This window comes from Chlamydotis macqueenii, chromosome 25, assembly GCF_036417535.1.
Source record: "Chlamydotis macqueenii isolate bChlMac1 chromosome 25, bChlMac1.mat, whole genome shotgun sequence".
Lineage (NCBI taxonomy): Eukaryota > Metazoa > Chordata > Aves > Otidiformes > Otididae > Chlamydotis > Chlamydotis macqueenii.
Genome location: NC_141580.1, coordinates 2,639,596 through 2,654,842, shown reverse-complemented (window position 1 = coordinate 2,654,842; position 15,247 = coordinate 2,639,596). Strand labels below are relative to the sequence as shown.

Here is a 15,247-nt window from a genome sequence, read left to right as displayed (position 1 = left end):
CCACCATCCCAGTCTGGAAATAAGAGTATTTGCTGGGCTTTACTCACTGATTTCCTGCCTTTCCAGGTCTGCAGCCGCTTAGCACAAGCGAGGACTTGCGTCTTGGTGCCGGGGTGATAAATCCTGAATCTTTATACCGAGAGCTTTCCAAAAGCCCCTTGTCAAAAGTAAACCCGGTCTCCATGATGGTGCATGATCTTATTAAATCTTCCTTTAAAATTAGCTGTCAGTCTGAAAAAAAAGGAACAAAATCCATTTTTCTCCTCCATCTGTGGTGGCTGAGCCCTTTGACTCCTGCAGAGTGACACTTTTAAGTTACATTTACCAGTTTGGGAACTGCATCGTTAATGCAGCAACAGTGTCGTGCTGGTTTGCACTGGTAGCATCCTAAGAGGGACGTTGCACGCGTGTCGGTTGCGTGTGCTGAGTCAGCAGAAGCGATCCTGCAAAGGCAGCGCCAGCGGGAAGTTGAATCCATAAAATGTGGTTGTGGGGTTACGTAGGCCAAGCTGGATCTTTGCTGCGGACTTGTGCCTAAAGGGAGTTGCTTGCTGTCTGAAACCTGAAGTTTTAGGTGGGAAACACCCTCTCCGGGCGCCTTTCCGTACAGCACGGCAGCGGCTGTGTCTGAACACACCGCGAAAGGAGCTGGAGCGGTTTACGAGGATGTGTGAGACCGTGGCTGCTGTTTTCTGGGGTTTTCGCACTGTTTCACGCGAGGCGAGCCAGCCACGGTCGTCACTGTGCCCTGCAGCGAGAGATGCTCCGGGCGCAGGGGAGCGGTTTCCATGGCGATTGCCGAGTCTGATGAATAAGGTTTGTTTTCTCATGAATGGGTAAAACCCCGAGCTGCGCAGGAGCTGGCTCGGGGCACGCCTTGCCCTCTCCCTCCAAACGGGTCCAAAGGGAGTAGGGCAGTGCCCCTCAGCTCCCGCTGCTCCTGGCTTTGGAGGGATCCACCTCAATTTTTGCCTTCTCCTGGCCTGCTGCTTTAACAAGCCTCGCCGAACTTTGTGGTGTTCACGGCTTTGGGGAGGCTGCAGTATCCCCCCATTCTCCATCACCAGACCATGGCGCCAAGGCATGCGTGAACACACTGGAAATGATATTTCGAAGGGCTGATCCCTCAGAGAAAGACGAATTCCTCCTGGATTTTCCTCCTTTGAATCCCCTTTTTTTCCAGCTGGGTTTTACAGCATCATCGCCGCATCTCGGCGGCATCGCCCGAGCCTCTCCCGTAACGGGTGGGATCAGATGATGCCACTTCCCCAGCTCGGCTGCTCCCTGCTATGCCATCGGCACGACACGTTAGGGAAGATGAAAAGCGCACTAAAAATGGCAATTTCTGCCAACTTGGCAGTAAAAATTTAAGAGGCTTCAATTAAGCGACAGGTTTGAAGATGGAGCAGTATTGTTTAATAGGGCTGTAGTGTGCCCTGGGGACTCATCCCCTCGTAGCACTTGCATGGGACAGAGCGCACCAGCTACCAAGTGTAGCATCAAGAGGTGTAATTACGGAGGCAGGAAAACGGGACTGGGGGTCTGGCAGCGCTCGCTCTGAAGCCCCTGTTTCCAAACAGAGTGTAGGCAGTGCCGTTTGAAAATTAGGAACAATTAAATAGCATTTCCCACGTTTCCTAACCCTCGCTCCGAGCATCTCCTACCTACGGACTTACACATCCTCCTGGAATAACATTCACTCTCTGATTTCTTTCCGTTTCCCTCAATCCCACACACTTTCCCCATCGATTTCCTCCGGTGGATCATCAGGCTCTGAATTAATTCAACAGAAAGAAGCGAAACTGGCAGCCAGCGTCGTCAGCCGCGTGGAAAACTTCGTTGCACAGCAGCGATTCAAAGCAGGAGACGTACGGAAACAATTGCACGGCTGGGTTTTCAGGGCAGCGGCGTAGTTTTGCTTGGAAAACAGAATTAGTAAATCAGCCTGTTTGTAAAAAAAGATAGAAAAGAAAATGGGTTTGGAGGCAAGCAATGGAAGTGAGTCAGGGCCAAGATGGAAAGCTGCTTGCTGAGGACAGGAGAGCTTCGGAGGGTCCAGCTCCCACCACACACCCTCTGTTTGGGGTACCTCTGTAAGAGTTTGGCCAGTGCAGTCCAACGAACACCGCCAACGGTGTTTCTTTTTATTTCAGCACTTGCCAGTTTGCAACTCGTTGTCATAATCCCTAATAGGCAGGACCAGGAGAATTTTTAAAGCATTTCATTAATTAATTAATTATTAGTGATTATGCAAGTGCAAGGATGCGAGTTTGTCAACCTCAGTTGGAGGCTGGAGCTGAATTTCTGTAAGCATGAGACCGCGCGGTGCTGGGGAGGGGTACGTGCCCTTGGAAAGCTGCCATGGCAGCGGAGCAAAATCGGAGCTCAGTGCTGCACTGCTGCAGGAACCGAGGGTAGAATCTGTCCCTGCTGCCTTTACCCCAGCTTTTCCTTTTGCTTTTATGGGTTTTTTCCCTCCAGCTTCAAAGAAAAGCGGCTTGTCTTTGGTAGCACAGGAGGTTGGAGGGGAGCAGCTCAGCATCCTTGGGCAGCCTTCACTGGTCCAGCGCTGGAGTCCTCCCGCCAACCCCAAATTCTCATCATCTGGAAGAGGGGAAAGCGATTCTCTCCGAAGGAGGAGACCTCTGCGTGGCTACACACCACCCAGGAGGGGCTGCCGGGGAGAGGAATCAAATGCAATTAGCATCTCTCCCATTTACGCTGTTTCATGGCCGCGGTGTGCAGGATTGCTCCGTCACACGCGCTCCTGTTGGCTAGCGAGGCGGGTTTGGCTCCCGGGCGCGCTCTTCCAGGCGATGCAGCGGTTTCGTGAGCTTCCTGGGCAGGAAATTCAAATGTCAGGTGTTTAAAATGCTCCAGCAGCTCTCTGCGGCCGAGCACTTTGGATATAAAGGCTTTGCTTGAGGTTGCAGCCCCGAGAAGGCACCCTTTTTGGCAAGGACGGGGTGAAGGAGGGATGCTCTCACGGATGGGTTCACCACTGCATGAACCCCAGGGCTTGCAGGGATTCCTGTACGAGGTGAGAGAGGCAACTGGAGCAGGGATGGGGCTGGTCTGCTGGAGGAGGAGCCACGGGGGCTGGAGGGAGGAAACATGGGATCCTGCTTCATCGCTCCTCAGGGCAGGAAATTCTGCAGAAGTTTGAGCCTTTCACTGCACGGTGCAGTACTTGATGGGTAAAACCATACCCAGCTCTGGGGCTGTGTAGGGGGTTCTTTTGAAGTATGACGGGCGGTATTTCAGGGGATGCAGCACGGCAGTCCTGGCATCGCCTGGTACCTGCGAGCGATGCTGCTGTGGCTGCAAACAGGTCAGGACAGGAGCTGACGACATCAGAGAGTTGGTACCTCGGTACCTGCTCACCAGAACCCCCTGGGAGAGGCGAAGGGAGCTTTCCTGGGACCAAATTACCTTTGGATGTTGGGGCAGGATCTGGGAAATTATTCTCCCTTATTCCCTGCAGAGCCTGTTCCCTAATGATGTGCCTGCTCCCTCTGGAGAGGTCCCACATCTGTAGCTGGCTGCTGATGAGTGGAGAGTTTGCTTCTGATTACAAATTACAGAGCATGAGGGAAGCAACGAGTCTTTCAGCTGTAATTACCACGGAGGATCCAGGTAACAGCCCTTGATGAGCCCCTTGGAGAGAGAAGAGTTCGTTGACTCGCTCGAGGGAGGGAGGTCCAACCTGCCAGCCCGGGGAGATTTGTCTCTAAAATCTTCCCCGGAAGGAAAAGCACGGATTTGCCTGTCAAACCTCAAACGAGCCCTTGCTGCAGCCCTGCTTCCCAGCAAGCAGGCGATGGAGGGGGAAGCGCGCAGACTCCCGGTGCCGGTCCCACGCGTGTGGCAGATGCTTCGGTTACAGCCTGCGTGTCTCGAGGCGCTGCTTGGAGGCATGGCCAGCGGCAAGAAATCCTGCCCGGTGTTCTAGAGACGTAAGAGGCAGGGATTAATATAAAATAAGGCAGCAGCACGGTGCCTGTGTCGCAGCCCTTAGGGCTCTACTCCGTGGCCAGGAGCTTCACTGGGGAAATTTCCTTTTAGAAGTAAAAATCCGAGCTTCCCCATGGTCTCCTGTTGGTCCCAGACGTGACGTGCTTTTCTCCAAAACAGGAAACGTTCGTACTGCAGAGCAACAAAACCTCCCTGGGTCTTAAATGCACCAAGAGGCTTTTTCTGCTCTTCTCAGCGATTCGGAGAGCGGTGCGGAGAACACAAGTCCAGACATATGGCAGGGGAGATGTGTTGCACCTATTCTTGCGTTTTTAGGAAGCCAGAGAAAAGTGAGTTGCACTTGCACGCTTGTGCGTGGGGCGGGGTGCTTGGCAAGGGAACACCTCCCCGAGGAGCGCCACGCTTTTCGGGAGATGCAAACCGGCTTTGCTTCGCGGTGTGGGGGCAGTCAGTGCTCACGGTCCCAGCTGCAAAACGAGTCATAATTGTTAATGAAGTTGCATTGATGAGGGTTTAATTAATCATTCAGCCCGTGCCCCTCCTGCAGGTGTGGTGCCAGTTCACGAGCACTGTGGCTCAAATCCAACACTGGTTGAGCAAAACTGTGTGCAAGCTAAACACCTGATCGCAGCTCCTTTTCTGATCCTGTCACCTACTTTCAGAATAAAATTTCAAGGGTTTAAAAGATTTGTATGCTTGGAAGAGAGATGATTCCATCTGAGACCGCGATTATTTATTCTCCTTTATCATACAACGTGCAACATATGGGCCCCTTTCTCCACCGCAGATGACTAAATGATGACATCTGGTACTCTATTTCACTGCAAGTGTAAAGGAAATGAGAAAAGATCCCCTTCAAGCAGCACTTTGCCATTGTCACAAAGACGCTCTTGATGCCAACGGCAGCCTGGGCTGCACCCCCAGCAGCGTGGGCAGCAGGGCGAGGGAGGGGATCCTGCCCCTCTGCTCTGCTCTGGTGAGACCCCCCTGCAGCGCTGTGTCCAGCTCTGGAGCCCCCAACAGCAGAAGGACGTGGAGCTGGTGGAGAGGGTCCGGAGGAGGCCACGCAGATGATGAGAGGGCTGGAGCAGCTCTGCTGTGAGGCCAGGCTGAGAGAGCTGGGGCTGTTCAGCCTGGAGAAGAGGAGGCTCCGGGGAGAGCTGAGAGCGGCTCCCAGTGCCCAAAGGGGGCTGCAGGAAAGGTGGGGAGAGACTCTTCAGCAGGGCCTGGTGTGACAGGACAAGGGGTGATGGTTTTAAAATAGAGGGAGGTAGATTTAGATTACATACTAGGAAATTTATTTTTTACACTGAGGGTGGTGGAACACTGGCCCAGGCTGCCCAGAGAGGCGGTGGGTGCCCCATCCCTGGAAACGTTCCAGGCCGGGTTGGCCGGGGCTCTGAGCAACCTGATCCGGTTGGAGATGTCCCTGCTCCTTGCAGGGGGTTGGACTGGGTGGGCTTTAACAGTCCCTTCCAACCCAAACCCTTCTGTGATTCTATGATATTTTCATTCCAAGGTGCTGCTTTGCTGACTCTCAAAAACATCCTGTTCAGAGCCAGGCCTGCTTCTTGGAGGATGTCGAGATTGCTGGGAATTGTGGTTTTTTTTTCCTTAATGCTTCAGCTGGTCCCTGCACATGGGATCCTTCCATCACCTGCTGCATCTTCGCACCAGTTGAGGATATTGGCTGCTCTGCAGCTCAGACTCACTGAGCACAGAAATCTGTGCATGTCACTCCAGGCAGCTGAGGAGCTCTCGCTGCTGTTGCTTTTCAGAGCAGCGTGAGCAGCAGCATGAACTGAGGCAGGTTTTGGGAATGCCACACCTCCTGTCCCTCAGCGAGCAGCCTGGGCACCCATGGGTGATGCTGGCTCCAGTGTGCACGGCATCCTCTTTCTCTGCATGTGCGCACCAGGACGCAGAGGCCCTGAGCCGAGCACACAGACCTGCCGTGGCCGAACGTCACTGCAAAATCCTCTGTCTTGTTGGCCCTTGAGACCAGGGATGATACTCACAAGAGCAGAGAAAGGGAGTTGGTGATTCCCTGCTTCCCTGGCTGGTGGAGGATCCAGACCCAAAAAAAAGTTCACCATTTCATGGAGACCCTTCACCCTTGTGCAGGCAGGGTCTGAGATTTCTCAAGTCTGTCCTTGGGCTCATGCAAGGGAAGACCTTGAACTCCTCATGGGGAGGACCTGCTCATCTAGAAGGTGGGTATGCCACAGGGCTGCCAAGTCTGCATCAGCCTGTTAGAAACAGCAGTAACTGGGAACCAGTATAGCACCCATAAATGCAGCAGGCAAAGTGCTGTAATAAGCGAAGCACCTCTGGACTGCTGGATGGCAAAATTGTTCCTAAAGAAGGATTTACTTTGGCTTGGCCAAGTTGAGAGCTTGTCCAGCCCCAGAGGGCAGGGTCGCTCTCTCTGAAGCCTGGCATCTTCCCCAGATTCTCCTGTAGCTTCCAGGTTTGGTGCCCCCCTGAGGCAGACTGTTCCCATACCCAGCTCCACACGCCTCGCGCTGTGGTAGTTTTGTCGTCATCACCCCAGGTTACCCAGCCTGAAAGGTTCACGGGGTCGTTATCCGTCCCATGGCACCTGCCGTGTGCCTCCACTTTGCGGCCCATCTCTTTTCTCCTCCCTTTCCCACCTATCTCCAGAAGAGACCCAAACAAAGCACCGCAGAGCCTTGCCACGAGGTCCTGGGCTCGTAGTCCGTCAGCCTATATTTACATATTTATTTTAAGATGTGATTAATGTTACTACACTTTTTAAAGGAATGTTTTTGTTCAGCCAATGTGCTTTGCCAGCACACGACGTTCTGTGTTTGGAGCAAAGCACAGCAAACTGGATGCTGGTGGAAAACACAAAGAAGGAGGGGGCAGAGGAATGCTATTTTCTGCTCCCTAGCAGAGACGCGCAGAGCGTTTGGCACGGATCGCGAGAAACGGGAAGGCTGCCAAGCTGCAGACGGAGGAGGAACAAGGTAGATTTGGCCGTGGGGGCCAGGGAGCGACTGTTTTTCCTCCGGCGTGTTCTGGGCTCTGAATTAAGGTTTCTGTAGTGGATTGTGGAGCCCCGCTTGTCTTGTTTTTGCTTTTGTGTTCAGTAAAATGGTGACAGCAGAAGGCTTCGCGTTGCACAAGCACTGAGCAGGGCGACTTAGAGCCTCACATGAGGTGGTGTGTAAATGGGGGAGAAGAAGACAGGTTCCTCATCACCACGGGGTGCCAGGAGAGCAGATAGCATGTGTCTAGCTTCACAGGGCTCCCTCTGTGCATGGGTGTTCAGGAAAGGACGTGATTGACTGGTCTGGCTTCTCCAAGGCTGCTCTGCTCTGCTTTGCAGCCCAGCACCATCTCCCGTGGCAGCCCCGCTCCGAGGGGACCTATCCCTTCATGGGGAGCATGAAGGTTTGGAGGCTTCTTATGGCACTGGTACACCTTTCCTTGGCATTTGTCACCTTCTGCAGCAATCTCTAGTTGCTGAACTGTTCTTGGTCCTTTCCACGTGCTTCCCAAGTCCCTGTCCCTGCCTGAGGGTTGTGATCTGCTGCATTTTTTATCAACGAGGAAAGTACCTGAAGAAGGGAATGGTGCAAATGTGGCAGCTTTGTTTACACCAGAGCAATCACAGTCATCGTCAGGGTCTCACTACCACCCCTTTCTGCTCCTCAGCATCACCAGCGCTGTCTGTGTTTTCCCCACGAGTGGGACGTGACGGCGCAGTTTGGAGTGAGGTGGAGGCAGAAGATGTCGACACACCAGTGCCAAGAACCCCGCATTGGCTCTCATCAAAGTCTGAGACGATTTGCAGGTTGGAGCCTCCCCTTCAGTCCCTGCATGGGCAGGATTTTCCCAGTAGTGCAAGAAGGACCACGGAGCTGACCTTGGAGATCTCCGATGCACCATCCTGCTGTAGCTCTGATCCTGGAGATGCTGGGTTGGAGTGACGCAGCGGAGCAGCTCTGGAGCAGAAGAGCTTGCTAAAGCCTGTCACTTGTCAAAAGTCATGCTGTGGCCTTTCCTTGCTTTGTCCCCTCCTTAAAAACATCGTGAAATTGTGCTCTGGGGGCTCCTCTGTAGCAAGAGGAGGGAGATGCCGTGCCCTACTCCTCGCTGGTCCCCAGCGTCGCCTGACACCCCGCTCCTCCCTCTCTTGCAGCTGACGTACCTGCCTCCGCCGTGGGGTGAATGTCGCTCGTCGGATATGGGCTTAGACTTCTTTCCCGTTTACAGCATCACGGCGTGCAGGATCGACTGCGAGACCCGGTATATTGTGGAAAACTGCAACTGCAAAATGGTTCACATGCCAGGTCAGTGTCCCGGGGCGGGACAGGACCCCCTCCCTCCACCCAGCCTGGGTCATTAAGGGTTAACGAGCTGGAAGGGGAGCAGGGATTAAAGGAGCTGGGGATACCATTCCCTAGGGAAAGCAGGATGCTAACAGCCTTTGCAAAATGCCCTGAAATAGGGGCAGGACACGGCAGAAGGATGTGGTCTGATTTCCCCTTATTTAACCCCAGTTAACACCCTGGGGGGTATTTCCAGTGCCCCCCTGCTCGGTTTGCATGAAAAGGCCGCCGTGGCAGGCAGAGGTGGGGCAGATGCTGCAATGCCTCTGCTGCCCAGCCTGCCTTCGCTTTGCCGAAGGGAGGTCCTTGGAGAGCCCAGCAGCCCCCAGGTCCCTCGCGGTGGCAGGGGCTGGTGCCCACTGATGGACGTGTACTTTCCGTGCAGGGGATGCTCCCTTCTGTACCCCGGAGCAGTATAAGGAATGCGCAGAGCCGGCGCTCGGTGAGTACCAAGAGATATCCCTGGGTACCGTGGGTGTCCCAAGCTGGAGGGTCTTCCAGCAGCCTGCGTCCTCCTGGCTGGCGGAACTGGGGTAATCTAGAGCAGCTGCAACCCAGCGATGGGTTTTGATGAGACCCAACTTGTTGGGAAGGGCTGGGTGCACCCTGGGATAGTTTCTTCTGGCTCTGCATGGGCATGGGGCTCCGTCAGCGCAGAAACCCTTGGGATAACAGGCACCCCAGGACATGTAGGAGGGGAGCACCTCTGGGTCTGGGTTTGGGATGGAGGGGCTTACTCTGGGTCTGGATTTAGGAGACTGAATCACCACGTGTGTCCCCAAGCAGATGCTGGTAACAGAGTGTAGCCTCCAGCAAAAGGCCACTCTCCAAGATAGCTAGCCGTGCAATGAAGTTGGGGGGAAGTGGCCAAGGTCAGGTTTTCTGCAGCTCTTCTGAGATGTGACTTCTTGACCCCTCTCTGGATGGCCTGCCCTCTGCTCCAAGATCTGCTGTGTGTCCCTGACTCCGTAAGATCTAACTTTGTGACCTGCTGCAGGTTTGCTTGCTGAAAAGGACAGCAATTACTGCATCTGCAGGACGCCCTGTAACCTGACCAGGTACAACAAAGAGCTCTCCATGGTCAAGATCCCCAGCAAGACTTCAGCCAAGTACCTGGAGAAGAAATTCAACAAGTCAGAAAAATATATCTCGTGAGTGTGGCAGAAAACAGATCTCCTCTGCATTATGGGGGGAAAGTGTCTGTAAAACCCTGTTAGCAGTTGAAACCAGCCCATGCTAAGACCAGATCTTGCCAGTGCCTCCATCACCAAACCTTCCTCCAGGGAAGGTCAGGGTGAAACCCTTGAAGAGGTGAGGTGTAGGTTGCTTTCTTCTCAGTAGACATGTTTCCAGACAACTATGTTCCTTCCCTGGCCTTGTCTTCATGAGCATACTCCATACCCAGCAAAAAAAAAAATGGAGAAACTCCTTATTATGACAGGGAATCCCGATCTTGAGATAGGGCTGGGCTGTGGACCTCAGGCGGCCGCTGTCTTGGACCTCTCCTAGCCCTGGGCACGTTGCTCTTTGTGGAGGCAGAGAGAGTTGTTCCATATTAAGCATCCTTTGGACTCTTCCTGTTACCATCAAAGTGAAATTCAGAGGTCAGATCCTGAGAGATCTTGAGGAAGCATTTTCCAGCTTCTGCTAAGGCTTCCAGAGTGCACCTAATGGTGCCCTGTGGTCTTGGTCTCCAGGTGGTCTGTGGGTTGCTGAGGACCCAAGAAAGAGACCAGTCAGGACAGAGCTCCCTTTAGCTTCATTTCCATAAAGCCCCTAAAAGTCCAATTTTTTTTTCTTGTCCCAAAGCACACAAGGCTGCTGGTGGCTGATGGGCTGATGCTGTTATCCTCTTTCTACAGAGAGAATATTCTCGTGCTGGACATATTTTTTGAAGCACTCAACTATGAGACAATTGAGCAGAAGAAAGCCTATGAGGTGGCAGCCTTACTCGGTAAGGACAGGTCAGGGGGACATTTTGGGAGTCTGTGTGGCCGGTGCTGGAGTCTGTGTGTGTTATGGGACAGACAAATGCTGTGAGGGGTGCCTTGAAAATCCCAGCAAGGTCCAGGCACCTTCCTAGCCAGCAGGCTTTCAACCCCCCCTCCTATTTTCCGTCCAACACCAGGCCATCCCAGGAGTGTCGCAGGGACCACAGCCCTTCCCCAGCCCTGGAGAGTCACAGGGCTCAAGCGAAGACAGCCTTGAGATGCTCCCCTAAAAGAGCAGGCTATCTCCCTTTCCTCTCTTTGGCAGGTTTGGGTTTTTTTCTCGGCTCCAGGGGACATTACCTAATTCTTCTCCAGCAGCTCTCTCCTTTCCCCGCCCAGTTTGGGAACGGGGCTGTGGGATTCCTGGGATGAAGCCTGCTGTTTAACTCTGACAGATGGCTTCCTCGGATGCCAGCATGCAGTACTGCATCTTCATTAGGCTTCCAGCTGATGGCCTCATTAGCAGAAGAAGTGCTTTGGTGGCCAGCAGCGTCCTTCCTGGGATGTTTTTCATGGCATTAGAGCTGTTGCTGTGTCTGGGGGCCCTCCCTTGCATTTCCCCACCTCGTCGGGGATGGTGGCACCCAGGGCAGCTGCACCCCGGTTGCACAGGTGCTTCTAAGAGCTTTTACCCCAGCGGCAGAAAACCATCCCCATGTTGTTCTCTCTCCTAGGTGACATTGGAGGCCAGATGGGGCTATTTATCGGTGCTAGCATCCTCACCATCCTCGAGCTCTTCGATTATATATACGAGGTAAGGTCCTCGCCCATCACCCTCTTCCTCTGGTGGGCTGTGGTGGTCATGGACCAGGACCCTCCATGCACAGGGTGCCCACATGGATAATTAATGTTATAGTTAATAATATAATGAATTATACTAGATAATTAATGCTTTACGACAGTGCTGTATAGTCAGTCACAGCTATGCAGCATGGTGTGGGGGTCCCTGCATCACTGCCAAATGAGCGGGGGCTCTCCGTGGGCGACGGGCGCGCAGCCATGGCATGGCGTAGCTGGGTTCACTTGGCACCCTGCCTCTGCTAACAAGGTTTGCATCTCGTCTCAGCTAATTAAGCACCACCTTTGTGTGGCTGTGCTGCTTCCCACCCTGGATCTTGCACAGCCTGGGATGTGGTGGCTCTCGGGTGCTGGCTGGGAACCTGCTGCTGCACCCTCCTGTCCCCATCCCTGGTTGGGCTTCTCCCAGTGCCATGCCATTATCATCTGGTACAAACACTTTTAATTAATGCCTGAGTCCCAGTCCAGCTGTCAGGTGAGAGAAGCAGCAAGGCTACTGCTGCTGGGGGGTGGAAAAACCCCCAGTCCCTGTTTTCTGCTGCCTGCAGCTCTGCCAGCAGCCCTCAGCAAGGAGCTTTCTAGGAAACACCAAGACAATCTCGAGCATAGTCCCGTGGCTCCGTGGTGGCCAAGAGCAGCTGCTCTTTAATGGGAATTATTGCAATAAGCAGCCCGGAGGGGCTGTTTCTTTCTGGCAGCCCTCCCTCCTCCTGCCCTCCAGCAGCAGAGTTACAAGCTTTGTATGTTTTTAATCTCTTTTTGCCTAAGCAAGTTCCCCCAGTGAACCTGACGTCTCAGCCCAGCAGCACCGTTCAGCGTCCGCCAAGGGATTTTGGCTTTTCTGTGCCGCAGTGCCCACACAGCCTCAGCAGTCCCGCGTTGTCACAGCCTGCCTGCAGGCATCGTCCCTCCAGCATCCTCCGCACAGACCCTGCAAGCTGCTCTCTGCACCCTCCTGCCATCCGGACTTTTTCCAACCCATTTTTCACTTGAATGGGCCATGGGCCAAAGTAACCCTCCCTGGAGCATTCTCCCCACAAGTTGTTCATTTTTTCCTTCCTACTCTTCATCACTATGTTGCAGAAGGCTTCATGTTGGGGATCAGGCTCATGATTTTTACTTACAAAAGGGGAAATTGAGGCAGGGAGGGGGGCTGCAGCTGGATGCGACCTGCTGAGGAGTACCCAGTTTGCACCAAGATGACCCCCAGGGACCAAAACACACAAGCATGTGTCCTGTTTTATAGCAGAAAAGAATGAGTTTGTGGCTTGAGGTAGTTTCAAGGAGGATGCAGACACCTATGGAGACAAGCAGTTCCCAGCAAATTTGGCACATCCTGGCCCAAAGTCCTTTGCCCTTGTTCCTGGGAAGGTGTCTCCTCCTAATTCAGCTCAGCTGCCTGTGGATTTTATGGCTTTGGGTCCCCATCACCCAAATATGCGACATCTTTAACCTTAAATATCTTATCTGCACAATCCAGCGCTCTCTTAGCCCTGTGTTAGTCCCCGTATCACGTTAGGACCAGGGATTTTTAATCCCACGGGATATTGCAGGCAGGGATCTTTGTGGCTGGTGCCTTGGTGTGTGCCAAGCCAGCTGGGTGCACAGGGATGTCAGGCAGCCACGGGCTCTGCTCCGAGCTCTCTGGGACATCTCGAAAAACCTCATAATGTCATTAAAGCTGGGATACTGGTTTTACGGTTTTAAGACGGTCACTCCCCATCAGAGTCCCTTCTGGGCAGCTCTTAGCACTTGGTGGCATTATTCTGCAATAAAATATATTGAAAATTACAGGCAGAAAGCTCATGATGGCTTGGGAGGGCAAACAAAACCTGCACTTCCGTTTCTATCTCAGGCTGAAGGCACACAATATTTCATTAAAATTGCTTATTCCCAGCTTTCTTGGAGTTCTTTTGTAAGAAGGAAATAAGAAACCTCGCAAAGTTTGGATTTTTCTTCTCTCTTTTACCCTTTTGTTTGACATCTGCTTATAAAATCTGGCAAATAGCTTCCTCTTGGTGGTTTTTTTTTGGTTTTTTCCCTTCTTTTTGGGCAACCATGGCTTAAGAGAGCATCCTGTCTCGAAGAGGTTCCGTGTACGCACCCGGGGATGTGCCAGCTTCACCCAGCTGTGGCCTGTGCGAGACATCTTCATGGGCACTCGTGACAGATATTTAACCCACACCAGACAGGGAGAGAAGGAATAAAATGTCTTAAACAGTGCCTAATCTCCGTGGTTGATCTAATCTGCTCGAGGTTTCATCAAGGTGGGGTTCAGCACACCTAAAACTCACCGTGTTTTCAACCTCAGCGTTTCTAAACTCTGAGATGGCCAGCAAATGGATACAACTATTCTTTTTTTGGTAGGTTAGCCAAAAATCAATGAAATATTGACCCTGGAGATGGTTATTTTGCATCTTTTGCTCAGCACAGTCCTCCTCTTGATCCTGCCCCGGAGCAGAGTTGTGCTCCTGAATCCCCACCGCGTATCCCTGCACGCCAGCCAGGATCCACCTCGCTTCCTGAGGAACTAACCCAATTTTTCACATTTTTAGCTTTCCTTTTTTTTTTTTCCTCTTTTCCCTCTATGGAAGTTTTTCAGAAAAACACTCGCTTTTCAACCTTTCTGGGATTTCCCTTGAAAATACATTCTTCGGCAGCAGTGGCTGCCAGGGAAATAACGTGGCTGTGAAGGGAAATGGCGCTCACATAGCTGACAATTTTTAATAAACCCCAAAATATATTTTAAAAATTGAGGGTTTGGGGTTTTGTTTTTTTTTTTCACGTGAAGAGTTTAGCTTTGACACACGAGGTGGTTTTCCTGGAAAGATTGGCTCCTTCTCCATATCCTTTGGAGGGTGTCCTCCAAACCCAGCGCGTCCCTGGGGCTGTGGACCCAGCCCCGTTGGGCGAGGCTGGATGCGGGTGCGGGCAGGGTCAACGTGCTTGCCTGTCTCTGCCCGCTTTAACCCGATCTCCCTCTTTTGCAGCTAATCAAGGAGAAATTATTAGACCTACTCGGAAAGGAGGAAGAGGAAGGGAGCCATGATGAAAACGTGGTAAGGAGCCCCGCTGGGAGAGAGGAGCACATTTCCCGGCACTCGACGCTGTAGGCGGGCAAAGTCGCTCAGCATGGATGGAGCATTCGGCCCTGGCTTGAGTTATTTCCAAAGGATCCGTGCTATGGCTCGGCCGGAGAAAGGAGAGAGCGACTGGGGAGGGACGGGAAGCATCCGCAGCCCTGGGGTAACCCTGTCCCCCCGCTCTCCGTCCACAGAGCACTTGTGACCCCATGCCAAATCATTCAGAAACCATCAGCCACACTGTGAACGTGCCGCTGCAGGCCACCCTGGGAACGCTGGAGGAGATCGCCTGCTGACACCGTCCGACTGCTCCACAGTGCCAACACCTAAGGAAGGAAAACTGCACAGGAAAGCAGGGACCGAGCTCAGGTTTGCAACGGGGAAAAAAATATAATAAAAATATATTAAAAAAGGAAGAAAATCGCTATGCATTTTAAAAATATATATATATTATATATATACTCTGCCAAAACCAAGCGAGAGGCACCTTGGACTTGACTTGTGTTGTCCTTTCCTGTGGGGGGGTTGTCTTCAAGATGTGAAGGCAGCAGCTCATTTTTGAACTGTACAAAACAAAGAGACCGCCACCACCACACACCAAACCGAAGCCCTGCCATTTTCCATACTGCCAAATGTATAAAGCACTTGCATGCCAGTTCTTTTTACGGCGATATATTCCTATCTGTCTTTATAAGCTCTGTTCCTCTTTACAGTCTCTGATTTTCACTACAAGAAGGAACTCGCGGGCCCAGCCATCCCCTGAAATCACCATTACTAACGTCGTAGGCTGAATTAGAATAAAGAAACAAAAAGTCGCAGCTCTCGGATTCTTCTTACGTTCTTGTCCTTCGTGTCAGTCTGTGATGAATCTTAAGCTAAGCCGGGTCCCCCGAGGCCGGGCCGTCGCCAGGGCTCCTCAGCGCTGCCAGCCACCCCGAGGTGAGCATCCCTGGAGAGGGGCCGGAGCGGGTGGCTCTCGGTGGATCGTCCCCCCCGGCTGCTGTGTCCTCCGTCTGCAGTGCCTGGATAGTCCCATCAGTGG

General features: G+C 52.8%; 1 protein-coding gene across 2 annotated transcripts in view; it reads left to right on the top strand.

The window, feature by feature from the left end:
* The window catches only part of ASIC2 (acid sensing ion channel subunit 2), a 444,266-nt gene extending 429,243 nt beyond the window's left edge, over positions 1 to 15,023 (top strand). For both annotated transcript variants that reach the window (XM_086766578.1, XM_086766579.1), the window contains exons 4-10: positions 8,144 to 8,294; positions 8,719 to 8,775; positions 9,331 to 9,484; positions 10,196 to 10,287; positions 10,999 to 11,078; positions 14,113 to 14,181; positions 14,400 to 15,023. In XM_086766578.1, the coding sequence (XP_086622704.1) occupies positions 8,144 to 8,294; positions 8,719 to 8,775; positions 9,331 to 9,484; positions 10,196 to 10,287; positions 10,999 to 11,078; positions 14,113 to 14,181; positions 14,400 to 14,501 (705 nt within the window). In that variant the 3' untranslated portion in view covers positions 14,502 to 15,023. The remainder of the gene's footprint in view (positions 1 to 8,143; positions 8,295 to 8,718; positions 8,776 to 9,330; positions 9,485 to 10,195; positions 10,288 to 10,998; positions 11,079 to 14,112; positions 14,182 to 14,399) is intronic.
* Positions 15,024 to 15,247: the final 224 nt, after the last annotated feature.